General features: G+C 45.7%; 1 protein-coding gene across 6 annotated transcripts in view; it reads right to left on the bottom strand.

The window, feature by feature from the left end:
• The window catches only part of NAA16 (N-alpha-acetyltransferase 16, NatA auxiliary subunit), a 2,654,788-nt gene that overhangs the window by 2,193,999 nt on the left and 434,110 nt on the right, over positions 1–26,679 (bottom strand). For all 6 annotated transcript variants that reach the window (XM_069640524.1, XM_069640525.1, XM_069640523.1 and 3 more), the window contains exon 3: positions 19,402–19,506. In XM_069640524.1, the coding sequence (XP_069496625.1) occupies positions 19,402–19,506 (105 nt within the window). The remainder of the gene's footprint in view (positions 1–19,401; positions 19,507–26,679) is intronic.

Here is a 26,679-nt window from a genome sequence, read left to right as displayed (position 1 = left end):
CTTTCCGGGCCCCTCGCAAAAATTATGGACTTAGCCGAGAGGGCCATAGATACAGGCACTCCGGTGGATCCCCAGATACTAGCTAACTGGGCACAGCGCGACCAGTAAGGGTGGGTCTTTACTCAACACAATCTTATAAAACAGTTCATGCGATTGTCATGACCCACGAGGGTGGGATATAATGCTCGCCTCCTTGTCTTTAATAGAATCAAGACTACCTGAGCTGTAAGCCTGGACAACCTTCATTATATTGTGCAAAAGAGATTCAGAGTCCTCATTCCATGTATTAGCAAGTTATGTTGTACGAGAGAGATTAAAAAGTCCTCATTCTTCAACACTTGTTTCACCATGTCATGTGGCTCATCAGGATAATATTCCGCAAATAGATAGTATATAATCCTAACTTTAAAAATTCTGTTTTGAAAGATTAGTCTATTATTTAATGCATTATAGTTTCAATAATCTTATCTGGCAAAGGCTTCGCATTTAACGGTTGACTCCACCAAACTAGCCATTAATGATTTTGAGGAGTACATTGCTGTTTTTATCTCTACAACTTTTGCCAAAAGAAGCAAAACTGCAAGATTAGCAATTAGCCCAAAGATCGCCCACTATCACTCTTTTGACAGACTTATAGTTACTAAGAAGAGAGAATTGTGTAAGGGCCTACGCAAGTTATCTTGCTGGGCATCTAATCCGGTTGAACATGCCTTGTGGGCAAAACAAATTTAAAAAAAAACACCTATCGCAAGTGGTTGAGAACTCACAGATATTGCACTGAATGTCTACTTTGGCGATCTTTGGTGCATTTTGCTCCTGCAAATGATTCCAGTAGGTTTTTGGGTGGGTCGACAACATCACAACATTTTGGGGATGATAGGGGGGGGCCAAGCGACGCCGTCGCCGATAGTTGGTTCTTCTTCTAAGTGGATGTACACTAAATGCCCCACAGATATATGTAGACTGATTAGTCGAGGGCCCCCAGCCCAGATGGAATTTGTAGTGCATTGGTTAAAGCGGACACTGATCACTGGGCCATCACGCTTTATTGGCTATTTCATTGGATTAGTGTGTCTCGATCTGTTCCTTCTTGGTGTGACAGTATCATAGCGCCTATATTGGAAAAGTGCAATCATGCTGACCCTGGAAACTATCGCCTACTGGCGATGCTAGATGCCCCCGCAAAAATCTTTGTAAGTCTATGGTTAAACGAACTATGGGACTGGGCTGACGCCCTTAAGCTCATCCCATTAAATCAAACATGTTTTCAGAAAGGTCTTAGCACTATGACTGTCTCGCCCTGATAGCAGTCACTCAGCAGGCATGGTATATTCAAAAGAGACCAGTATACATGGCCTTTATAAGCTACACTGCCGCTTTAGACTCTGTTAACAGAAATAGACTTTGGTGTGAGCCGTTTGATTGACAACACTAGGGTGAAGATCCAACTGGGGCAACTCGGCAGGACATCCAACCGGATTCCTAGTAAGCAAGGATTAAAACAAGGTTACATTTTAGCTCCCTTGTTATTTAATCTTTATATGTCCGACATGGGTGTGGCTTTTACCAACTCAATGTCGATTGCCCCAAAACTGGGTAATACATCACTCCATTGGATGGGCTATGCCGATTACATTGCATTGTTGAATCTAACCACGGCCGGGCTCCAGTCTTCTCTGAACCATTTAATAACTTTTTCAGATTCAAATTCCATGGTTGTGAACATTAATAGAAATAAGGTCATGGTTTTGTCTGCACCCTTTCGAAAGACGAAGGGTGCACGCTGGCATCTGGAGGGGAACACTTTAGAAGTGGTCACTGAATACAAATACTTGGGTATTAACTTGTATTGTAAATTACGTTGTCTACGACACCTTGAATATGTCAATTTGAAATCATCCCAGGTCATAGGGAGTATTGGATCATTAGCTCGTAATGGCGGGGGCTACTCTGCTGGGATTTATTCCCAGCTATATCTTGCTAACTATCAACCATCCTTATGTATGCAGCAGAAAGCTGGGCCTTTGACAATCTCATACCAGATTAAGATGCTCTATCTTGAGTTTGGCATTGCCCTCTACTTAGTGAGATTCCAACAGTCTTGTCTAAATACGTCTTGGAAACTGGGTAATTCACCGATAAAATCACTGAGTCATTTTACTTTTGAAGCTATTCAGGCCAAGACCTCTTTTATTCAAAATAGTGACCTGGCCAATATTACGCTCAATGCCAATAGATGGTTTGCTCTGATCCCTTGTGATCTTTTGAGTTATCATTTCCAGCGCTACAGAGCAGTCATGAAAAGTGGCCTACTACAACATAGTCACAAACAATGAATCCTTGACCTTGCTGTAAAAAGTAATAGTGGACCCTTTATTGACTGTTTGCTCCGGGCGGAAACCCCAAGCTACATTCATCACTTTGTGGGTATCCCCCGGTTTGGGACTACCTTAAATAAAAAATTACTCTGTTAAAACCTTGGAAATTGTAGGTGCTTGGGCGAACATCCAGTGAGGTTCCTGTCTATGTCACATGTGTGGAGACAATCTTCTGAGCATTTATTGCCGCCCTGTCCATCGTTATTGGAATTCAGGCTGACTGCCTTTAAAGCAGCTGGGATTGGGTGTGCTCTTTCGGGGTAAGCTTTGTGGTCTCTGGTCACGAGTGTAAATAATGAACCTTGCATTATCTATTTTTTAACAATCTTCTGGAGAAAGATTGCTTCTATATTGTTGAACTGTATCGACCTTTGATGTATTGAGAATTACCTATATGTCTGTGCTATCACTTGGGGGGATTGTTAATTTTGTTTTTGTATTGTTTTGTGCATCTTGATTTGTTGTGTTAAGAATCTTTTTTTTCTACAACTGTGTCACACAGTATTAATAATCTTGTTGCTGATCTCTGATTTATGTCTGAATTGGTTATTGTATCCGAAAGATTGTTTGATGACCAATTTTAGTCTTCGTAGATTCCCCAGGTATTGGACAGACTTGGTCATGCAGCACTGCAATATTCTTCTAGTACCCAATTTAACATTTCTCCTGTAATGTGATTTATCTTTCCACATTTTGTTTATCGTCATTGCTGCCATACCGGTTTGAATCTAAGGTTTTTTGGTATATGTGCGCGTGATAAATTGTACATCCATAATATGCTCTATGGACCACTCATTTGAGCATGCTTAGGCCCCTTGGTTTCAACCCAAGAAGGGTCAATGCTTCCAGAAGTAACTGCTTCATTTTGCACTGGCCAGTTGCTGAATTATTTGTGGAAAGCCCAGGCAAAACATGAGTCTAAGTGTCTGCACAAGGGCACTAACCACAAAAGTCACTTAAACTAGAGTGCTGCTTGGCTGGCCCTTCTCATAACTACTCATCTCTTGCTCCTTCACCCTCTTATGGTGGCTGGTCCATTGCTCTCCTCTAAGTGGGCTGCTAGTGCACTCTGATATCAATGGGCACACACATTTCAGATGGTGCTTTTCCAAAGGACAACTGTAGAAAACAGTTCTCGGGGCTGGGAAATGCAATCAGGACAATATTGCTCTGAGTAAGTGCAGCCAGGGGATCTGGCTCTGGGTAAGTGCAAGGAGGCAGGGGACTGTACGGGTACAGATACAGCCCCCAAGTGTGCAGTAGGCCAGGAGGTAGTGCAGGTGCTTAGGTCGTGGAGGAGCATGGTGCCCATAGGGTTCAGGGAGTAGTCAGGCAACCAGTCAGTGCAAAAGACAGGTAGGTCAGCAAGGGAGGCAGAGAGAGAAAGCAGATGCGAAAAGGAAGGTCTTGAGCTGCTTCCGGAATCGGAGGGGTCATGCTCGAGTTTGAAGGGGGCGCGCAGGTCGTTCCAGAGGGAGGCACCTGCAGAGGAGAGAGATGTACCCCCACACTCTGCCTGGAGAAGCGTCTGACCAGAGAGTTGGAGGAAGCCGAGTGAAGAGCTCGATAAGGAAGGTGTTTAGGAAGAGAGTTGGATGTAGTGCGGGCCCCGGCACCAGAAAGCCTTGTGGACAATGCAGAAGGACTTGAACTTGATCCTTGCAGCCACCGGGAACCAGTGGAGAGATTTCAGGGCTGGAGAGAGACGATCCCTGGGCTGGAGGCCAAGGACAAGTCTTGCAGTCCTGTTCTGGATTAGTAGCAGGGGTGGGGGTGGGGAAGTTGTGAGAAAAGGAAGAATACCACTGGGGAGATGCAACTGGTAGTGGGACTTCTTAGCGAGGCCCGTGATGTGAGGAGAGAAGGATAAAGTGGAGTCGATGAGGACACCTAGATTTCTGCCTCACAGGAAGGCGCAGGGACAGGGCCCAAGGAAGGCGGCCAGAGTGAAAGAGGGAGCAGGGGTCCCAATAAGAAGGATCTCAGTCTTACTGGCACTGAAATAGAGATCGTTGGAGGTGCACTACTCCTGAATCATGGATAAACAGTCAGGAATGAGTGAGAGAGGAGAGGAGCCTGAGGGGAGCCTGAAGGAGAGCTGAGCGTCATCCACATAACACTGCAAGTTAGCGAAGGCAGATGAGGTGGGCCAAAGCGGCCAAGGAGACATTGAAAAGTCAGGGTGAGAGGTTGGAGCCATGGGGAACACCAGATGGGGAGAGAGAGGTGGTGGAGAAAAAGGACCCCAGTTGTATCTGAGAGGGACAATCCAGGAGGAAGGAGGTCAGCCAAGCGAGGGAATGATTAGTTGTGCCCACGTTCTCACAGAGACGATTGATCAGGATGGCATGATTGACCGCGTCAAAAGCAGAGGACAGATCAAGGATGACAGGAGGATAGAATCGAGATTAGTGAGCAGATCTTCACGGGTGCTCAGGAGAGCAGTTTGCATGCCTCTGGCTGCTCTAATGCCAGAATGATGGTCATGGAGACAACCAACAGATTCAGTGTGGAGAGTAAGCTGGGAGATTGTCAGCTTTTCCAAGAGTTTGCCCATGAAAGGGGAGATAGAGGTAGAGATCGGGCAGTAGTTTGCCGGACAGGAAGGATCGGTGTAAGGATTCTTCAGGAGGGGTGCACAAGGGAGTGCTTTAGGGGAGGGGAAAGTTCCAGTGGCAAAAAGAGTGATTGCAGAAATCGGCCAAGGTTGGAGTGCGTGTGTCGTTGTGGTCCTTGATGGTTCTGGAGGAGCAGGGGAGAACCTGCTTGGATGAAACTTTCATAGATCAGACTTATCTAGAAACATCATCAGGAGTGATCACAGAGAAAGAGGAGAAAGGAGGAGGAGAGGGAGAGGCAGCAAAGAGAGGGCCAGGAGACGTAGAGGGAGAGGAAGAGGAAAGAGAGGAAGAGAGAAAGGACAGGATGCCCGAGTTTTAGTGGTGAAGTGAGAAGCTAGGGATGTGCAAAGGGACTGGGAGGGAACAGGAGAGGTGGAGACTGCACCAGGATTGGCCAGCACCTTGCAGATTTTGAAGACTTTTGCGGAGTTGTTAGAGGCGGCAGAGACGTGGGATTGGATGTGGGCTCTATTCTTGGACAGGACAGAGTTTGTATTGCCCCAAGATCAGGAGGCAGGCCAGTTTGTCAGAGGATGTGCCCGATGCCCTCTACTTCCCCTCAGCCCCCCTGCACTTGCATTTTAAAGTGGGGAGGTCAGAGTCATACCAAGAGTTGCACTTGGAGGTAGGCTTCAGGCAGATTCTCATGACAGGGGCAAGGGCATCTAGAATGTTAGTGATAGAAAGATGCATTCTAGAGAGGACTGTGTCCAAGTGTTAGTCAACCGCAGGAGTAGGAGGAGAGAAGGTAGTGGCAAAGGCCCCCACTAGCACACACTTCATGGGCCAGATGACCGAGAAGGTAGTGGCAGCAGTGGGGTCGGCTTTACCTGGGGGACAGAGAGTGTTTCAGGTGGGAGGAGAACAGAAAGTGGTCAGTCCAAGAGAGGATTGGTGAGAGGGTTAGAGAGAGGGTTGTCAGAAGAGATGAGGACATCAAAGGTGTGCCCAGCAGAGTGTGTCAGGCCAGAGGGTAGAATAGAAGAGAGTGTTGCAGAGATTGCGGAAGAGCCCTAATGAGGGATTAGAAGCATTCAGATGGATGTTGAGGTCACAGAGTAGGAGAAGTTGAGAGGAAGAGGCAAGAAGAGAAGAGGAGAGGTCGGCCCACTCTGAGAGGTGGCCTGTAGATGGTGGCCACAGTCAGAGAGAGGCCACGAGAGATGGAGGCCACGAGAGATGGAGAGCTTGCAGACCAGGCATTCAAAGGAGGAGTAGGCCTGCGCAGGCATAACAGGAGCAGGGACCCACTCAGAAAAGATCAGGGCTACTCCACCTCCAGGACGGTTGGTTCTGGGTTCGGAGATGATCTTGTAGCCGTCAGGGAGGAGAGTGTCAAAACACGTGACAGAACTGGCCGTGAACCATGTCTCAGTGAGAGCGGGGACATACAGGTCCAATTCTTCAAGGAGGTGACAGGTGTCAGAGGAGTGTTTGACAGCAGAACGAGAGTTGAGTAACAACATGGAGCAGATTCTCCCATTTCAAAGACTTCCGTGGAGGGGTACATGTTTGAGGTATGCCCTGCAGAGGCGGAAAGGGGGCCCTAGGGTGGGCAGAGGAGGAATGTAAGTGATTTCAATCCATGTAATGCACAACTGAAATCCTTAATTATTTTTGTCTAAAAGTTCTTTATTCTGAACGATATACCACTCATATCACGCCCCCCCCTCCCACCCCTAGTCACACTGAATCAGGAATCAGGCTGGTTTGCAAAGTTAAAATATTTATTTATGTATTCACAATTTAATCACACTATGTTTTAATGGGTACACAATAATCACCAATGGGGTGATGTAGCACAGAATAATCTCTTTAATACACAAGGAGTAATAGTGAGAAAAACACCAGTACAGAAATAATACTTTTGTGTGTGTGTTCAGATCAGATAGCACTGTGGTTACAAGTTCCCCCTGCACATCCCTCAACCCCCAATAGGCAATGTAAAGAGTTAGGAGTAGAGAGAACAGGTGTTCAGGAATGGCAGAATTTAAACAGAATATCAATCCCAATTTCCCCCCAGCAAACATAAGAGAAAAACGGAATTGACTGTCAAGCTATCAGAATGGCTTTAAACGTTATCTTAGAATAGATTGGGTAAAAACACAAAATATGGTTTAAATTGCTGAACTTGTTATAATTCTTATGGGAGCCGCTTTGGATAGTTGCACACAAACACTAGCAATGACTTAATGCCAATAAACAATTTGAAATCTTAAAATTAAGGTCGGGAGCAATCATAAGCTGGTTTACACATGTCAGAATTTCACTAAATGAAAATTTGCGGCAAACTTTTCACTGTGCGATAATCGCGATAACGGGAGAACCGTATGGATTTGGAATGCGTGGATTAAAGCTATGGATGTTAGCTACAAGCAGACGTTGAAATTTAGTTTCTAGCACAAAAACTGAGGAAGTTATGGACGTTTTAGTGGAGGTCGTTTTTTCGAGCTAGGCGCAAGAATGGATATCAGGAATGTGCTTTTAAAACGACAAAAGGATTTCTTACACTAGAGGATGACTATGAACAAAACGAATACCACACAGGAACACAGCCACTTCATCAGGGTGACTGCCTGCAGTGGTCCCGCCTTCATCAGATGAGACAAGATCGGCGCAAAGATAGTTTTAGCAATACTAGGACAGAGGAAGATAGAAGGTTATAGATAGAGGGTTCAGACAATTCAAAAATACTCCTAACAATATCAGGTTCTGAAGACAAGATAGGATGGGTTTACGATAGGGATTAACTAAGCAAGGGACATAGGCTAGTGACACAGTTCTATCTATAGATATATTTTTAAACAGAGCTGTTAGGATTCTGGTCCGTCAAAATTCTGGTCAGGGAAGGGAATCTGGTTCTGGGACAGACAGCTGGGCACATCGGACTGGATCTGCAATCAGCAAGACGCTCTGGTCACAGAACGGCACAGGACTGGATTGGATCTGCAATGGCTCTGGACACAGCACGGCACAGGACTGGATTGGATCTGCCCCTTTTGGTTCTGATGATAATTATTTTCAGCATGCAAGCAGTACAGCGCAGCCCGGCTGTATTTTGATGCTTCCCCTTCGGTGTTGGGATTCTGGTTCTGGAATTTACTATGCAATGGGCCTTTCTGCTTTGCCAAGTTTCTGGAGTCTGGAGCAAGGAAGATGTAAAGTTCTGCAGCACGGTGCTCCGCCAGTATAGGGATTAGTGAGTGAATATGTCTGTGTGTTTATCTGTGTTAGGCAGAAACCTGTGCAGTTCCCTCTGGGACCACTGCAAAAGATTTAAGATTACAGGTATTTGGCAGTAAACCCACTTGGTAGCAGTCTGTACCACACAGATTCACTTGGTAGCTGTGGCTGAACAGTCAGACTTCCCTCAAGAACAGTTAGGCAGTATACAGAGTATTCACAATAGGTCAAGAGAACACAATAGAACAAGTAAACGCTGACCAGGGCTTGGTGTAAAAGAGATGAACAAGTTACTTCTTACCTTGTAACGTTCTTTCGACGGGATGTTCCTCCGACGTATTCCTCATCTTAGATATCGCCTTCCAGCTCTGCTGGCCTCGGAAATTTTTTTCTCTAGAGGGCGCTGCGCGTCGACGTCCTCCGAGTCGATGTCCTTCGACAGCCGCCGTATCGACGTCGACGTCATCCTGCCTATAAAGGCCACGCGCAGCGTCCGTTGCTCAGTTCCGTTTTGTAGCCCACAATAATACTTTCTGGACTAACTAATCACCCTGAAGGAGCGTAAGCTGCAACAACTAGAAGTAGAACTGCGGGGATGGATGGGAGGGTCGATGAGGAATACGTCGGAGGAACATCCCGTCGAAAGAACGTTACAAGGTAAGAAGTAACTTGTTCTTCGAAGGGATTGTGTCCTCCGACGTATTCCTCATCTTAGATAGGCTCCCATAGCAGTATTCTATTATCGGAGGAGGGAGTACTGACTTCACGCTGTCTTCTATTGATGAATAGAATGCACTACAGCCCTTCCAAACCTAGTCTCTTGACTGGAGGAGGAATCCAGATTGTAAAAACGTGTAAAGGTATGGACAGACGACCATGTAGCGGCCGCACATATGTCTTTAACCGGCACGCCTCTTTTGAGGGCCGATGAAGCTGCAATACCTCTGGTCGAGTGAGCCCTAAGGTTTTGAGGGGGCTCCTTCCCTGCCAGTTTATAACATTCCAGAATGGCTAGAATGATCCATCTGGAAATGGTCTGCTTAGTTATTGGTAACCCCAGCTTGTGACCTGTGTAACCTACAAACAGCTGGTCTGCCTGTCTTATCCTGGCTAATCTACTAATGTAAAAACTTAAAGCCCTCCTAGGGTCTAGCCTGTGTAACCTCTCTTCCTCTTTCCCCGGGTGAGGAGGAGGATAGAAAGATGGTAGGGTAATATTCTGAGTGATATGGAATTCAGAAACCACCTTTGGGAGGAAATTAGGCTTCACTTGCAGGACAACTTTGTCTTTGTGAAATATAGTATGAGGGGGTTTACAAGAAAGAGCTTGTAATTCGCTCACCCTTTTAGCAGATGTAAGTGCTATTAATAAAACAGTTTTAAGGGTAAGGAATCTTAAGGAACAAGAATGGAGAGGTTCGAAAGGTGTACCCATCAGGAAAGTTAGTACTAAGTTTAAATCCCATAGGGGAACTTGGAATGGTCTTGGGGGATAAACATTGGTTAACCCCTTTAGAAACTGTATTACCAAGGGTAATTTGAAAATAGGATGGTTCTTCCGCAGTACGCTTAAAGATGGATAGCGCTGCGAGATAGCCCTTAATGGTGCCAACTTGAAGGCCTGAATTTGCCAAATATAGTAGGAAGGACAAAACCATTGGTGTACCACATGAAAAAGGGTTGATATTCTGTTCTCTACACCAGCTGCAAAATCTGTTCCAACGGCAGCGGTATAAAGACTTTGTTGCTGGCCTCCTTGCCGAAAGCAACACCTCCATAACATCATCAGGGAGGTCCCAATCCTTGTACCTCAGCCTTTCAGAAGCCAAGCGTGAAGGTTGAGGGTTTTGATGTCTGGATGGAGAACCTGACCTCCCCCTTCTGTGAGAGTAGGTTCTCTCTGAGTGGAAGTCGAATTGGAGGGCAGATGGACAAGTCTAGAAGGTCCGGGTACCACGTTCTCCTGGCCCAATCCGGGGCAATTTGGATCATGGTTCGCCGGAATCTTCTCAACCTCCTGATCATTTGAGGAATGACAGGGACCGGCGGGAACGCGTACAGAAGCGGAAACTCCCAGTCCACTATGAATGCGTCTCCCAGAGCTCCTCTTGGGGGAAATTCCCTTGAGCAGAACAGGTCGCATTTCCTGTTTAGGCTGGTGGCGAACAGATCTACCTGAGGGGTTCCCCAAAGGGCGAAGATCTCTTGAAGGACTTCCTGAGCTAGCTCCCACTCGTGGGAGACTGTGTTCTGCCTGCTCAGAGCGTCCGCTGTCAAGTTCTTCTCTCCGGCTAGGTGAACTGCCGATAGAGAGATTCCTTCTTGGATTGCCCAAAACCAGAGCTGCATCGCCTCTCTGCACAGGGGTAGTGATCCTACGCCTCCTCTTTTGTTGAGGTAATGCATGGCCACTGTGTTGTCCGTCATTATCAGGACGTTCTTCCCTTGTACAGCTGGCAGGAACGCCATCAGCGCAAGTCTGATGGCTCTCAGCTCTAACAGGTTGATGTGTAGTCTGGATTCCGATGGAGACCAACGACCGCTGATGGTCAAGTCGTTGGCGTGGGCTCCCCACCCCGTGAGTGAGGCATCCGTGACTACTGTTATCTCCGGCCAGGGTTGCCAAAACTGTTCTCCTTTCAGAATGTTCTCCTGACAGGCCCACCACTGAAGGTCTCGGGCCACCCTGCTGGGAACCTGAAGAAGATCTGTCATTCTCCCTGAGAATTGTGACCACTGAGTCCTCAGTGCCCACTGGAGGGATCTCATTCTCAGGCGAGCCTCTGGCACTAGGAAAATGCAGGATGCCATGAGGCCTAGCAACCTCAAAAAGTCGAAGGCTGGGAGACGTTGGGCATGCTGGAACTTGGTAACCATCTGTAGAATAACTTGAGCCCTCACCTCTGGTGGCGAGGCTTTTCCCATGGAAGTGTCCAGGATCGCTCCTATGAACTGGAGTCTCTGCGATGGTATCATTTGTGACTTCTTTAAATTGAGGGAGAAGCCCAGTCTGTGAAGGAAGTGGCACACGTGATTTAGCTGGATCTGAGCTTGTTCCGGAGAAACAGCCCTGATCAACCAATCGTCCAGGTAGGGGTAGACGTGAATCCCTTCCCTCCTTAGACTTGCAGCCACTACCGACATTAACTTGGTGAAGACCCTCGGGGCGGAGGTCAGCCCAAATGGCAGCACTCGAAATTGATAGTGAGAGTTGCCAATTGCGAACCTCAGGTATTTCCTGTGTTTGAGATGGATAGGCACATGGAAATAAGCGTCCTGAAGGTCCAGAGATACCAACCAGTCCTGGAACTGAAGGGCCTGGAGGATCTGAGAAAGAGTGACCATCTTGAATTTGTCTTTTCTGAGGAATTTGTTCAATTCTCGCAAGTCCAAGATGGGTCTCATTCCTCCGTCTTTCTTTGGAATGAGAAAGTAAGGGGAGTACCAGCCCTTGTTCCTCTCCGCTACAGGTACCGGTTCTATGGCACCTTTTTCTAGCAGGTCCCAAATTTCCTGCAAGAGGAGCGGATCTGGAGCTTTCTGAGAGCTGATCCCCGGTGGATGACTCTGAGGTATACGTAGGAAAGGCAGGCAGTAACCTTGGGCAACTGTTTCCAATGCCCAAGCATCTGACGTGATAGCCTGCCATACCGTCAGATGTTGAGTCAACCTGCCTCCTACAGGTGTCCTGTGAGGGAAGTCCTCAGAGTGGTTTTGGGGCGGCTGATGCAGATGGTAAAGAGGCACCTGCTGTTGCTGCGGCTTTTGAATATCTACCCCGTCCACCTCGGGTAGTTCTTCTTTGACCCCTTTGAGCCGGTCGTCCTCTACCTCTTCCGAATGCGGAGTAGAAGCGAAAGGACTTGCCCCTCGCAGAGGTTCCTGTGGGACGAAAAGGAGTCTGACGGATTGCAGCTCCTAGGGATTTTGCTGCTGCTTTTGAAGTTTGCAGTTTCTCTAAACTGTCATCCGCCTTTTTCCCGAACAAGGAAGAGCCATCGAATGGCATGTTCAAGAGCCTGGCTTGCACATCTGGGGCAAAACCCGACTTTCTCAACCAAGCGAATCTCCTGGTTGATGTACTTGCCGCCATTGCTCTGCTGATACTGTCAGCCAAATCAATGCCCGTCTGGAGGGATTCGCACATAGCGTCTTTACCGTCCTGTATAATATTCAGGAACGCATCCCTTTCTTCTCCCTCCGGGATGCAGTCAGCCGCTGTAGAAGCACACTCCCAAAGTGTATGGCTGAACCTAGCAAGGGTGCAAGTAGCATTAACAGATTTTAACGCCATGCTACATGCTGAAAAGACTTTCTTTGCCATAGCATCATATTTGTTATCGTCCCTGTCCTGTGGGACGGTAGGATAAGCCGTCTTGACATCGGTAGAGGATGCTGCCTGCACCACCAGACTTTCTGGGGATGGGTGTTTAGACAAAAACTCTGGGTCTGTAGAAGATACCCTGTACTTTGTAGACAGTTTTTTATTTACTGCTGGTACTACATCTGGGGTTTCCCAGTTTGTCATGATCTTTCTCTGAAGAGCTTTATGAAAAGGCACCACAGGATCCTCCTGTGGGCCTTTGTCAAGAATATCCGTGAGGTCATCTTGTTGGAAAGATTGTGAAGGTGCAGACCACCCCATGAACTCTGTAAACCTGGCCATTAAGGCTCTGTAGGGGGTTTCAGCATGCTCCCCCGGGTCTGGCTTAGCAAACTCCACCTCAGGGGAAGTGTCTAACCCACTTGCCTCATGTAAAGAATCATGAAGATCCTTTAATCTGCGCTCTTCAGAGGAAAATTCCTCTCTAACTGGGGTTACAGCTCCCTGTAACTCAAATGTGTCTTCCTGTTCAGACAAATCACCCTCTTCTAAAAGTGAGGATATAGTTCTCAATTGTTCTGAACTCATAAAGGGAGTAAATCCCATTTCCAAGGCAGAGGGTGCCGAACTTGTCATTATTGGCCTCGAAAACGTCGATGTCGTCGACGCCGAAGGCTTCGAGCGTGGCGTCGAAAACAGAGGCGGAGGCCTCGAAGACCTCGACAGAATTGGAATTCTACTCGACAATATCGAAGCCATCGACGTCGAGGGCCTGGGGATAGTCACTGGATGTGTGGTAACCGTGACTTTTCTTGGCGTCAACGCCGGTGTCGAAGCCGGCGTCGAGTCGACAGACCCGTGTGTCAAAGGTCCCTTCGACAACGGCGTCGAAGACATCGACCTTGACGGAACCTTCGTCGATGGTGTCGACGGAACCTTCGAGGAAGGTTTGGAGGTCATAGTCCTGCTCGAGGGTTCGAGACGCGCTCGAGAGGTTTCTTTCGCCGGGTACTGTGACTCACGGCGTTTTTGACCTTCGGGTCTTTCGACCAGAGCATCGCTCTCGGCAGTCTTCGAGGGGGTCGAGGCCGCTTTCTCGAAGACGCTCATCATATTTTTTTGGAATTCCTCCCATTCAGCCCGGGAACTATGTTTCGTGGGGCAAGGGATTCTTTTTGGCGAAATAGAGGAAGAGGAAGACGGAGAAGGGGATCTTCAACGTCTCCTCTTTGAGTGCTTCGATCTCGAGGAGTGATGAGACCCACTCCGAGACCTGGACCGCGAATGGTGACGAGGAGACGAATGTCTCGACTTCGTCGACGAAGAAGAAGCTTTAAAAGTCTTACCTTTCTCCAGCTTCCCCCTAAGCTCCTTCAGGGCCTTAGCTGTCATGGACATACAGTCCTCGCACTCCGAACAATGGTGTTCAGCTCCCAAACACCACAGACAAATTCTGTGAGGATCGGTCAACGACATCTTTTTCCCACAATCTCGACATTTCTTGAAGCCGGATCGAGGAGTTGTCGGTTCCGACGAGGAAGCCATCGAGTACGGATCGAATAACTCGAGGTAAATAGGATTAAGCTGACTAAGAACTGAGCAACGGTTTTCCGAGGCACTGAGTAAGCGCGGAAAAACGGAACTGAGCAACGGACGCTGCGCGCGGCCTTTATAGGCAGGATGACGTCGACGTCGATACAGCGGCTGTCGAAGGACATCGACTCGGAGGACGTAGACGCGCAGCGCCCTCTAGAGAAAACATTTTCCGAGGCCAGCAGAGCTCGAAGGAGATATCTAAGATGAGGACTACGTCGGAGGACACAATCCCTTCGAAATAATTATTTATTTAAAACCACATCTAGAAAAACACACAGGCACTACTAGTACTAATCAATTCGAAAACACAGTCACTAAAAGATATACACTCCCTTAAAAGAATATTAGACAAGTCTTAAGTAAAGCCCCACTTATTTTCAGACAGCGGAGAGCGCTTAACGTAGATGGCACTCTAATAGTTCGTTTTTAAAAGGGAGAGAAAAGCAGAGAATGAGTTGAAACAGATCCCAACACTTTTACAAGAACATAACAAGAGAGGAAGGCAAAGTAAAACCGTGAAGTTAGAATTCAATAGGCCGGATCCACTTTTAAGAGGATCAAACGAAATGTGTCCAAGGTCACACGGTTGCAGTGCACAAAAAGTCTTGTAATGGTTCAAAAAGGAGTTGGACCAAGAAAGGGACCAGTTAGAGGGTCAAGGCGGCCAGCCCAGTCCAGAAGGTTAAGGCGTTATTATTACCTTGTAGCAATCTTTAGAAAGGGAGGCCTGGCGGACGCGGTACCTTAAAGTGGTGAGAACACTCCAGCGGGGGCAGTTCTTCCTGGCAGCGGATGCAAGTCGGTGCTTCGTCCGGGGGAAGAGAGGATCTCGTCGTGGAGGAAGACAGGAGTCCGTTGCACTGCCAGGGAAGAAACCAGCTGCGGAGTTTCTCAGGTACAAGGAGCGGTCCGTTGATTCGTGGCTCAGTGGTGAGTGGCTATCCGACCACAAACCGGTCTGGGGTGCGAAGAAGGAAGGTAAAACTGGTTGTGCCCACCAGTCAGGGGAAGAAGCCTCTCCAGCCGGGAGATCTTCTCTGTCGTCGGGAAGTGGTGAGTCGGTTCCGCCGGGCTCCACCAGCTGTGTCTTCGTGGTAGGTCGGCTCAGCTTCTCAGGTCCTGTGGCGACTTCTGAAGTTCCAGTCCCCAAAGCCCTGCTTTTATGCAGCATACCCCATTCACTCAGCCTAGCTGTCAATCAAACATGCTAAGTGGTGAGCCGGCCGGCTCACCACTTGGGCCAATCACACAAGAATGCGACTTGAGTTACCAAGGTAACTCAGTCCAGGGTGCCTAAACCCCCTCCAACACCCCCCGTGGTACCCAGACAGAGTGGCACCATTTTTGAAGGCTTCTGTGGAGAAGCCCGCCAAAAAGTGGAACAAAGAGCTTGACTTGGGTTGGAGTCATAGAAGAGAACACAAACGCCATTTTAGAATCGAGTCCTGGCAAAAAATACCAACCGGTGAATTAATATTAATTAAATAAACCGGTGGTATGTTCGAGGCTATGAGAATTAAATAATTAAAGTTGGTAGCCTCTAACAATGGGAAAATCCCATAGGAAAATATTTGCGGTCGAATATCAAAAGTAGTTTCCACTGCCACCAGCCAAAACTCGATCAGGGGGGACGGAGACGTGCCCCCTCGACTAACAGACCCCGGGGCAATCGAATTGCCCCGACCAGTACGTCCACAATATGATGGTTTGTACTGGTTTCTGTTAATAATTTGGGACTAGTAAAGCCAATGGTGACTTTACATGCCCTGGGAGACAGTAGTCAGTCCCAGGGTATGGAGTCTATGGTGGGGTGTCACTATGACACCCCTGTGTTACTGCACGGAGGGTGCTGCGTAACACACATAGTAAAAACACATGAGACCCTATGGAGTAAAGGACCCCATAGCCCATAAAACATATTACCAGTCAAAGGAACACCATAAATCATGTCCAAGTGTGGGAGAAAAAGAGTCTCACTCTTGGCAGGAGGAAAAAAACAAACTCCAGAAATCCAGCAGAGCTGCTGGGGGACTCACTAGGTTAGGAAATTCAGCCTAAAGAGAGAATTCTCCCTAACACTCTGCCCTCTGCTGTCTCTATTTATGCTATGATAAAGGGTGTGTGTGTGCTGGTTTACCCTCAGCTTGCCCCTCTTGACAGGTGATCGGTCAGGGTCTCCTCTCTGCATTGATAGGAGGAGAAAAACAATGTGTCACCTTTATGGTGTGGGTTTATGAGGCTTAGAATCCACCCCTAGCCCATTGAACACAGAATCTACTTTTGGCACAATCCATATTTACACAGGTGCAACCTCTATAACAATCACATATACAGATTACATATTTTGTGTAGCAGCTACTCCTCAAAACCCTGTCGCTGTGCAATCTTGTGTTTGCTTTTCACGGAATTTCACCCTTTTCATCAGGAACACAATGTCCAATTTATCAGCAAATTTCTACAAGTGTGCGCGTATAACATGGGCATAAGTGTATAAAGTTTCATACTTCTAGCAGAAATACATTTGGTGTAAAATCACATTTTCTGCCGTTTCCTTGCAGAACATGTCACACGATCTTTCCGCCTCTTGAAACGTGCAACCAAAATTTAGATTTACAATTCTGTTACTTTGGTATTTTTTACAATTTTAAGTGGTAAATTAGAAGTGTTTAAACAAAATGTTCCTTCACATTTTCTGCCGTTTCCTTGCAGAACATGTCACACGATCTTTCCGCCTCTTGAAACGTGCAACCAAAATTTAGATTTACAATTCTGTTACTTTGGTATTCTTTACAATTTTAAGTGGTAAATTAGAAGTCTTTAAACAAAATGTTCCTTGTGAATGTTCAGCCACAGACGGTTGTTTGTCTCTGCCTCTTTTTGTCTCCCTTCAGTCCAGAAGCACTCTCCTCCTGTTCTCTTTGCAGAGGCCATTTTATGACTGTCCTCACACCTAGCATTTCCTGCTTTGCAGCTATTCATTGTTTCCTTCCCCACTGCAGACCAGGTTCTTCCCAAAGCCTATAATTATCGCTTTGGTGTGATTTCCTGGTGGGGGGGGGAGGCCTTGCCTCTGAGGAAAGCTGTTATTCTGGTTTGGGTAGCTTTAGCCAGCTTAATTCTGTTGAATTTTCCCTTGGCGTACAACAAACTTGTGGGATCAAATCACAGCTAAATACTTATTCAAGGTTTTAAACCGTGGAATCAAAACAATTACAAGATGGGTTACTCTCCATAACAGGCCTCTTAGATTGCAAACATTTGATTTCAGTTTATACATGTTCAAAGTTTAATCAGGTAGGCTCCTGACAGCTGTCATTCAGGCGGCCCAGGGTACTGCACCCAGATTTTTGAAAGATTCCACAGGCAGGCCACTTTTGTTGTGGAAATCGCTTGATGCTTTCAGCTTTTCAGGACCTTGCAAGTTCACAATGATTTCTTGAACTAAGTGAATTGTAGCACCCAGTAAGGATTTTGGATGTTGGAGGGTGTTTTGTACCGGCATGCTGCAGTTTCAGCAACAAAGAAAAAGGGGATTTAAAGCAAGATTTTGGGTTTCCTTTAGCAAAACACTGCTTTTTCCTTCTGTACTCCATTTTCAATTGTTGTGGAGTCCAGTGACATGTTTCAGGAGTGAGATATCCGTTCCACCACTGACAACATGCATGGCAGATTGGCCAGCCATCTTTTTGTGCTTTGCAAAGCACGAATTTCAGACGTTTTGGCGCGCACAAGGGTTTTGCAGCCATTTTAATGTTTCTGGCACCATCAGAACACAGTGATGCCGCATGGCAGAGCAAAAGTGGGTCAGAACATCCCACAGGAAGGAGGAAATGGCAAAGTAGCCAGCGAGGAAGAGGAGTGTGCCAGAGAGGTGGCAGAAGAAGGAGGTAGTGGAGGAGCCAAAGAAGTGCTGGAAGGAGTAGCAAGAGAAGGGAGTAAGTTGATAAGACACAGGAAAAGCTTATAAAAAAGGAGGAGATTGGGCTGAGGGTCCAGGACCAAGACCAAGACAGTGCCATTCAGATAGACATTAACGATGGTCTTGGAGGAGTGGAAGGAGGCCAAGAGGACCTCCCACCTAGTGCCACCATAATGTCAGGGGAGGAAAAAGGAGAGAGAACAGAGATCATATGAGGGGTCCATAGGTCTGGAGAGGGAATGACGAAGATGATGTCGATAAGAGTCTGTCTGGAGGAAGCACTGGTATATATCAGTGATAGGGACGCCTGGGTTTGAGACCAGAATGTCCCTCTTGAACTTCCCCCTTCCTGACTTAGTGAGATGGATAGGGTAGGAGATAGAGTAGCAGTTTGAGAGGATAGGCGAGACAAAAAGCACTATAGAGGGTGCAAGGAGGAAGAGGAGGGAGCACAAGCCAGGGGATGCAGGATGCATAGGGGGGGGGTTACACAATAGGAATCACAAAAAGGAGCAGATAGGTACACTCAGAATTACAAGGAACTCCCAGTGCGGTGGGGTGGCCAAGGGAGAGGGAGATAACCTATTGAGACACAGTAGCAGTACCACAGTTACCACAAAGCAAACACCCAGATTCAACTTTCCTAAAAAGAGGGAGAAAGGCCCATACTGATTTAACACCGCAGCAATGTAAAACACCCAGATTCAACTTACCTGGTCAGTCGCAGCCGGTTGACTACTGCAGGCTTCTTGCTTCCCTGGCAGACACTGGCGAACACCATAGGAGCTGTCCTTAGCTTCTGGGTCCTTCGCTGAGGGGCCTGCCACGGCAGAGGTGACAGATAAGGGCTGTGTGCCCAGTGAGGGGGTGGGGTGGTAGGGAGACTCAAGAAATAGGAAGCTGGGCCAAGGGGTGAGCAGAGCAGGAACACATGCTCTGTGGCGCTACAAATTTCAACAAATAAACAAAAATTCAAGCACTGTACAGTGCCTCAGCTTGCACCTACCTCACCCAAGCACCGGAGAGTGGAGAATGGTGCAGGTGGCAGAGAGTGCAGGAGACCTTTGCAGAGGGACGGGACCGTGCCCAATGGGAGTGCGGTGGGCGGGAGGAGGGGGACACAAGTAACGGGAAGCAATGCCAAAGGGGAGCAGGAACACACGCGCTGTGGCATTTGAAAATTAAAGAAAGATTCAAGCACTATACAGTGCCTCAGCTTGCACATATCTCACCCCGGCACTGGAGAGTGGAGAATGCATCAGTATGTGTTCTGCATTATCTTTTCATTAGTCTTATTTATTCATGCATTGCATTTTTCATTTTCACTATGCATACAACATACCTTCATAAATTAATAACTTGAATTGTTATAAAGGATACAAACATGACTCTTAACATCATTTCGGAGTCCTTTTCGAACAAATTCATATGCCTCTTCTTTCTTCCCCAAACAATTCAAAGTCAATCCTTTCATAGCCAAGGTCTCTGTATAGGAATTGTAGAAGGACGTACACATCAATGTCTCTGCATACATTATATTTAACAGGATAAGGTGGAATAAATACTTAATTTTCATGGATTATGAAAGAGTGTCATACTTTGGTCACACAGAAGCTAGCTAGTACAGTTATTTTCAGAAAAGCTATTTTCAGAAAAGCCAATGCAATCAAAACAATCATTAGCCATTCCTTGTTACCAGACCTCCAAAATAATAGTGCGACCACCTGGCTCAATCCAATTGAACCAGGATTCAGAAAATGTGGTTTTTGCACAATGTGCAAATTTGTGTCTGATAAAACTAAGAGCCTAGAGGGACATAATGGAAAAGTGTTTAAGATCTCCCATTCAATTAACTGTAGAACCAAATATGTTGTTTACGCCATCAAGTGCACCTGTACAAAACTCTATATAGGAAGCACTAAAAGAGAGCTCAGGATCAGAATACGGGAACACATGGCCAAAATTGGAAGTCAAGATCCGAACTTACCCTTAGCAGTGCATTGGCAAAAGAACCATCAGATGGATGATAAGACCAATATCCAATTTATTGGCCTACAATATGTTCAATTGAATAAGAGAGGTGGAGATAGAATTCAAGCGCTGAGACAAGCGGAAGCAAGAATAATTTGCTTTTTCAACACAACCATGCTTGGTTTAAATTTGGATACCGAAATGGCATCTTTTTTATAGAACTCTAACTTCACTTAGTAATAGTGTGCACTTAACTTGACTAAGTTTATGTTGCAAAATCAATCACATGCCAATGATGCAAATATCATCTGTTTACGTTATTTATGATGTTATATGTGTTATCTGTTTTATTTTATTTTGCACTTGACCAGATTTAGTATATTTTGCGTTAAATAGTTAGGAGTTATACGGAAAATAATTTTGTCTTTACACAATGCTTATTTGGCACTGACACTCTCTAACGTTTTTTGGAATGACCATTTGCATTAAGCACATTATGGAATGTAGATGCTCTCACACAACAGAAATATGCAAGTTATAATAATTTTTGGATACCCCTTGTAAATAATAGAATATAGAAGTTTAATGGTTATACACCTTTAAGGCAGTCTTTCTAGCAGACTAAGTACTGAGACATGTCGCTTGGACGAGTTTGATGGGAATATACCAATGTGAGATACTTTGCCAAATGACTTATAATAATAAGAATAATTTGGATATTTCTGCTAATGTGAAACCTGTCTCATAACTAGGTTTGTCTAATATGACCCCCCCCTTTTTATTTGTGCTAAACTGAGCACTCTTACGCGTACAATCACGGCCAGAGCAAGAGCTCGGTGCTGGGATTTTCAGTTTGCGCACAGGTTACCTAGCAACGAAAGCCAAGCAGTGGATCTGGCGTCATGTCCCCATGAAAACTAAATAAATAGTTCCAAAATGGCGGCCAGCTTCTTTGTACGAAGCCAACGCAAGTGATTGCAGCTTTGCTGAGAAGGTGAGTGGTGTTTCGCTGCAATTGCACAGCGATCTATCGGTTTACGCTGGCCTTTGGGCCCAGTTAATTTCGCGCAGTGAATTTTAGAATTGTCTAATAGAAGATTACAACACGAGTAAATATAGAGAGATAGGTTTTTTGTAACTAAACAAAGTTACCATGTTGTCTCGCTTTTGTAGCGTTTCACAACATTTAACAATTTACGCGCTTAATACAAGGATTTTTTAAATATTTAGCTTATACTTCATTTAGAAGATTCTTACTCACAACATTTGAAGCCCAATTTAACACAGTGTAAAGGGATACGATTTTTTAATATAGTGTCAAAAGTATAAATTGGCTACAATGTGCATACCAGGAAAGTACATTTACAGTTACTATGGACTGAACAATGTAGAACATACAAAATGGGACAATGTTCTGCCCCTACACAATATCATTTCTATGATATAAATATATGATGTAAGATTTGAAATTAAAAACACAATTTGTTTTGATAATAGACTACATATAAATGGGATTTGGACCAACGTATTTAGTTATGCAACCCCCAGCTCTATTGCAAGAGGAGCTACTCACCCTTGGTGTGGGTAAGTTAGCTTATTGAGAAGCTTTTTTTCTAATTACAAACTTAAGACAAACCGTGACTAATTGATTATCCATCTTATGTCTCTGTATGGGTGTTTGTTTTTTCCCCGCTTCCCTCCCTTTTTCTCTCCTTGCCCCGTTCACATCATAAATGTATGTCATGACTACTGGGTTCCCCCTCAAAAGAATTTCCAAAATTTCCTGGGTGGCCGCTTACAATTCCTGGTCTAAGGATAGGTAGGCTTTGGGCTATGCTACAAGGGCGCTTCCTCATCAACCAACATGGCCGCCTGGTGTTGCAACCCTAGATTGGGCAAGCGGTCTAGTTTTCTGTCACTCTGGAGTACTTAAGCCCCTCCCCTTTGTTCAATGGTGCTTCGCGTCTTCAGCTGTGTTCAGCGGACGCTTACCGCGGTTCATCCCTCTGACAAGAATTCCTCAGCCCCCTTGTAATTTATAGATACCCCCTCACGTCCTCCCCGTTAACATTCCTGTCTCTCCCCCCCGATATTGTGTCATGATCATTTGTTTTGCCGTGCCATCCCCGCAACTACTATTTCGTGTGCTCTGTGAGGTGTTGGCGTTCGTCAGTGAGGAGTTTTCGAGACACGCATCCCTGTTCTGTCTCCTATCCACAGCAAGTATCATTTACCTCAGTAGCTTTCTCCACTCATTATCCGTTCCTAATGGCGAGTGCTCTGCTTGCATTTTCTTCAGGGGCAAGTGTATGTTTAACCGCCTATTAATTGTATTAGCGTTACGGAGCCCGTGGGTTTAGTGTGGAGATTCTGTTTCGAGGAACAGAGGCGTTCCTTTTTTCAGTCACAGTTAGGTACACGAATACTAGACATTAAGGTGCTTTAAATGTTAAATGTTTGCGCAAGTTTAGTTTTGACACAGAGTTTTTCTTGTAAGGAATTAGTTAGCAATATTATCTCTGGCCAGGAATAGTCAGAAAAAGCACTCTTGAGGTAGTTACAGGAGAGCGGGAGAATAAACTTCACCTTACCCTCAGACTTTGTGGCATTTTAACCGTGTTGGTACCTTGCTCCAGGATTGGAGTTAGCACACTTTGTTACCTTTCGCTTGCCTCAGTTCTTCTGTGTTCTCTCCTGAGTACCTCTCCAGTCACAGTTGTGTTTGTTGGAAAGGGTTGAACATGTTTTCACCTCACCATTAGGCATCTTCTCAACACCCTACATTCCATATAGGGCTGTCCTTCTCCCCTTGTTTTTCCACGCCTAATCTAGCCCTTCTTCAGAACATGCACCCCTGCACAGAAGCAGGATGGAGAGCTAACCAAATCACAAACTAAGGTAATTGCTGGGGATTTTCTGACCTGCAATATTTTCTCCTTACATTAGGACGCATTCCAATTGTGTTGTGATTTATTTTCTGTGGTATAGAAAGAGAGTCCAGTAGGGGTAGTGAACAACAGATAACAGCGCACCCTGAGAAGTTTCATAATATCACGTGGTGTCCCCGTGGAGTCTAAGGTAAGCGTTACAGAGTATGACCTATTGTTTTCTATTTAATTTTTTGATATGATGCCAACAATCTCTCTAATTTGGTTGATTATGTTTTTCTTGATTTATCATGGTGATTTGTTGCTTATAACTAGATGTTGCATCATAATTACTTGACTCTTTTACTTATTATTATTTATTTTTCCATCATAAAAGTCTGTCATTACCAGTATGACCGCACTAGCCCTGTTTTGAGAAAGGCCACATGGGCCGAAACACATGTCTATCATTATAAGGGCAAATGTTAAAACATTGGATGTTCCTTTTTTGGAAAATGAAAATAATAAAACAACTTTCACAACCTTAAAGGGCGCATCGTCCTGGATTTTTTTCTTATGTCTTTGACATACTTGTATACTGGTACTAGTAGTAGGAGTTTTATCCTGGCAGGGACAATTCGTGGTTAGTCCGAGCAGGTGAGTGGAACAGGAAGCAGACATTTTGAAGTACTGCAGTCTGGTAGGTGGTTTTGGTGGAAAGAAAGTGGCAAGTTCACAACATGTTTTATGATGTACTGTTGTAAAACCATGCTGACAAAACGGTGTTGCTTATGAAGAAGAAATGTGATTTAAAACAAAGTAGTTGGTATTCAAAGACGAGATTAATTATATTGAATACTAACTGGGTGTATAAAGATAAAGTCTTTCTAGTTGTCAAGCAGAAGTGTGTGGAAATTCAGACACTTGTTTTGAGGAGTGAAGAAACCGGTTTCAAAAATAAAACATTCCAATTGCCAAGTAAAAGTCTGAGCCAATGAAAGGAACTTTGTGTTATACTTGGAATGGAACTTTGTTATTGAAAAGAACATTTTTGATTTTGAATTTTGGTTTGAATCATCCTGAATTAATCCATGGGAAGGGGATTCCACCCTTGTTACAAGGATTTATGGTTATTTGGCTGTTTTGAATTTAAATGTTATTTTATGAAGTTTGAACAGCCACATAATCCCTGTATGATTGTGTTGTATGTACAAGTGTGAGGGACAGAGATTTTTGGACATGAGGTAATTTTCCTTTAGCTTGACAGGTAGGGAAACCTAGTTAGGTTAGGGAAAGTTAAGCGTTTGTCTCACCCTTAATGTTAAATAAAATGGCTACTTGTGAGAAAACTACTTGTCCGTCTCGCATTTCTGACCCCTCACAGGACCCTCTGTATTTCCAATCCAGAGCTGGGTCCAGAATCAATTTCAAGTCTCTCCACAACAGGCTAATTCCCTCTGTCCACGAGTGAATCAGATGGGAGGCTGAATGAATGAGTGAATGGTATTTGTCCCCCATTCGGGGCATTCCCACTATCAAAGTAACCAGGGTCCCTTCCCAGTTGCCTCTCACCATCAACAATTTCTCTTTCTATTGCTTTTTTGACCTGTATCTCTTTTAACTGGAAAGATTCTGCAGAGGCCCAAAATGGTTGTTGCCCTGTACTTCTCTGCAACCGGGTACGTTCTTCTCCCAGTTAAAAATGGGTTTCTCGACCAAATAAAACTGACAGTTGTTTCATACATTTTCTTAACAGAACTTTTTAGGGGGGGGATTCAGGCCCCTAACATTCAAAGTCGCAACTTTTATTGCATCCTTTTTATACATCATCCCCCTGTCCTGTTGCAAACATGGATACATGTGGCCCCTTTTGCTTTAGCAAATAGACCTGCTCTGGTCATGGCACATGGCAACATTCAGCTCACCCACACTAGAGGACCACCACCCCCATCCCCTACCCCTACCATAGGCCCTTGTAACTCTGCAAAAAAAACACCCATATACCATGTAATTTAAACATTACCCAACTATGGTAGGCCCAGAATGCTCTGGGCCACCAGAATAAGTATCCGGCTCCTTCATGAACTCCTCGAATGGATTCGGTCAAATCTCTCATCCACCCTCCTAATCCCTTCCAAAAGTAAACATTGTACAATTTCCTCTCTTGCACGCCTTGATGTACACCCTCTGAGCATCCCCTCCATGGAGTAAAAATGTGTTTTTCTCTCCTCTACAATATCTTCACTCAAACCTCAGACCTTTTCATACTGATATATAATCCTACTAACAGGCGTTTAGATAAAGGCGCTTCCTCTGTGACAAGGAGTTTGTTTTTCTTAATTTTCTTGGCCCTGGTACTTTCTTGCTTGCACCTGGCAGTGCAAAGGCGCTCCAAAGCCTGTCCTGCAGTGCTTGCTTGCCATTCGTGTTGGGCGTTATTGTAGTTCCTTTGAGTTCTCGTAGGAGTTGAGGGATCGTATTGGTGTCCTTAACAATGTGCTTTTCACCTTTTATTTCAAAAGTCAAAGTGAACTGGGTAGCCCCATCTATAACTAATTCCCTCTAATGTTAACTAGCTTGGAAGGGACTTACAGTGCTTACGCCTCTCCAAAGTTGGGGATGATGAGTCTTGAATTATTTTTATTTTAGCCCCCACCCACTCAAGTGTGTCTTTATTCCTTGCTGCTTCCAGGATGGCCACCTTCTCTCTAAAGTAGTGGCCCTTCACCACCGATCTGAGAGCACTACGCGGACCCCCTCTTCTGTGAATAGGAACACACAGAATGTTGTTATTGCCGGGCTTGTTCAACAGGGTCTTAATGAGTGATTTAACATTTCTTTCCAATCCCTCTGGAGTTTCTCTCTCAGATCGCAGCACTCACAATATGCTTACGTTGTTCCTGTGCTATTTTCAAAATCATCAAGTTTCATATGGAGGTCTTGTTTTGTCTCCATTTTCACTCTAAGATAGTTGCAGACAGTGCTTTTTTTGTAGCATTTCCACCCTGTCTTCAATTTTTCCAATCCTTTCCTTGATCTCCTCCATTGGTGTTTGGACATCTAACCTGAAGGCTTTCAATAAGTCCAGAAAAATTGGTACATCCGTTTTGATGGTAGACATTTAGTTATCCGGAGCTATAGATGTCATGGTGCCGGGTTTTTAGAAGGCTTGGAATACCTGGTCTCACCACACTTATTCCGGAGTCAAGAGAGTGGAGCTGTGGAGCTCAGTACGTATGGTTCGCCCTGTGGGCCCACTGTTTCTGTGTGCAAGACTCACTCCACCCCTTTAAAATCGATACCGAAACGTTTGGGTATATCACATGGGGATTTGTCAAGATGTTTCTGCTTATCCTCGTTTGCACCCTACCTGCTGCCCAGGGCCATATGGGGTGGGATCTCTCGTTAATGATGGGCAAGTGCCTCTTGTCTCAGTTCAGACGCATATTCCTTTAACATTGCAAGAGGCTGCAAATCTTCTGAGGGCGCTCCCCTTGGTATATGGCGGCAAGACAGCCCCAACTCCTTTTAGCTGTTGGGGGTCCTCCAGGGCCTGGGTGGGGATGGGCCTACCTGCCAGAGTGCCGCTCGTTACTCCTCTTCGACTGGCAGTCGGGCACCACTGCTTCTAGAAATGCTGGGCATCTTCCTGTGTGCTGGTTATGGGCCCTTCAGCGTTAAGTTAAGGTGTAGTGCCCGCCAGTGTCCATTCCCCTTCTTGTGCTAATCAGGGCCTTCTCCTGCTCTCCGAGGCCTCCATTGCCCCAATCAGACCTGATGTACAGGGCCCGCTGCCACTCAGCTGTCCCCAGCACTCTGG

Source organism: Ambystoma mexicanum, chromosome 7q (assembly GCF_040938575.1).
Source record: "Ambystoma mexicanum isolate Mex_15411 chromosome 7q, UKY_AmexF1_1, whole genome shotgun sequence".
Taxonomy (NCBI): domain Eukaryota; kingdom Metazoa; phylum Chordata; class Amphibia; order Caudata; family Ambystomatidae; genus Ambystoma; species Ambystoma mexicanum.
Note: the sequence above shows the minus strand (reverse complement) of the source record. Positions and strands in the feature narration are given on the sequence as shown.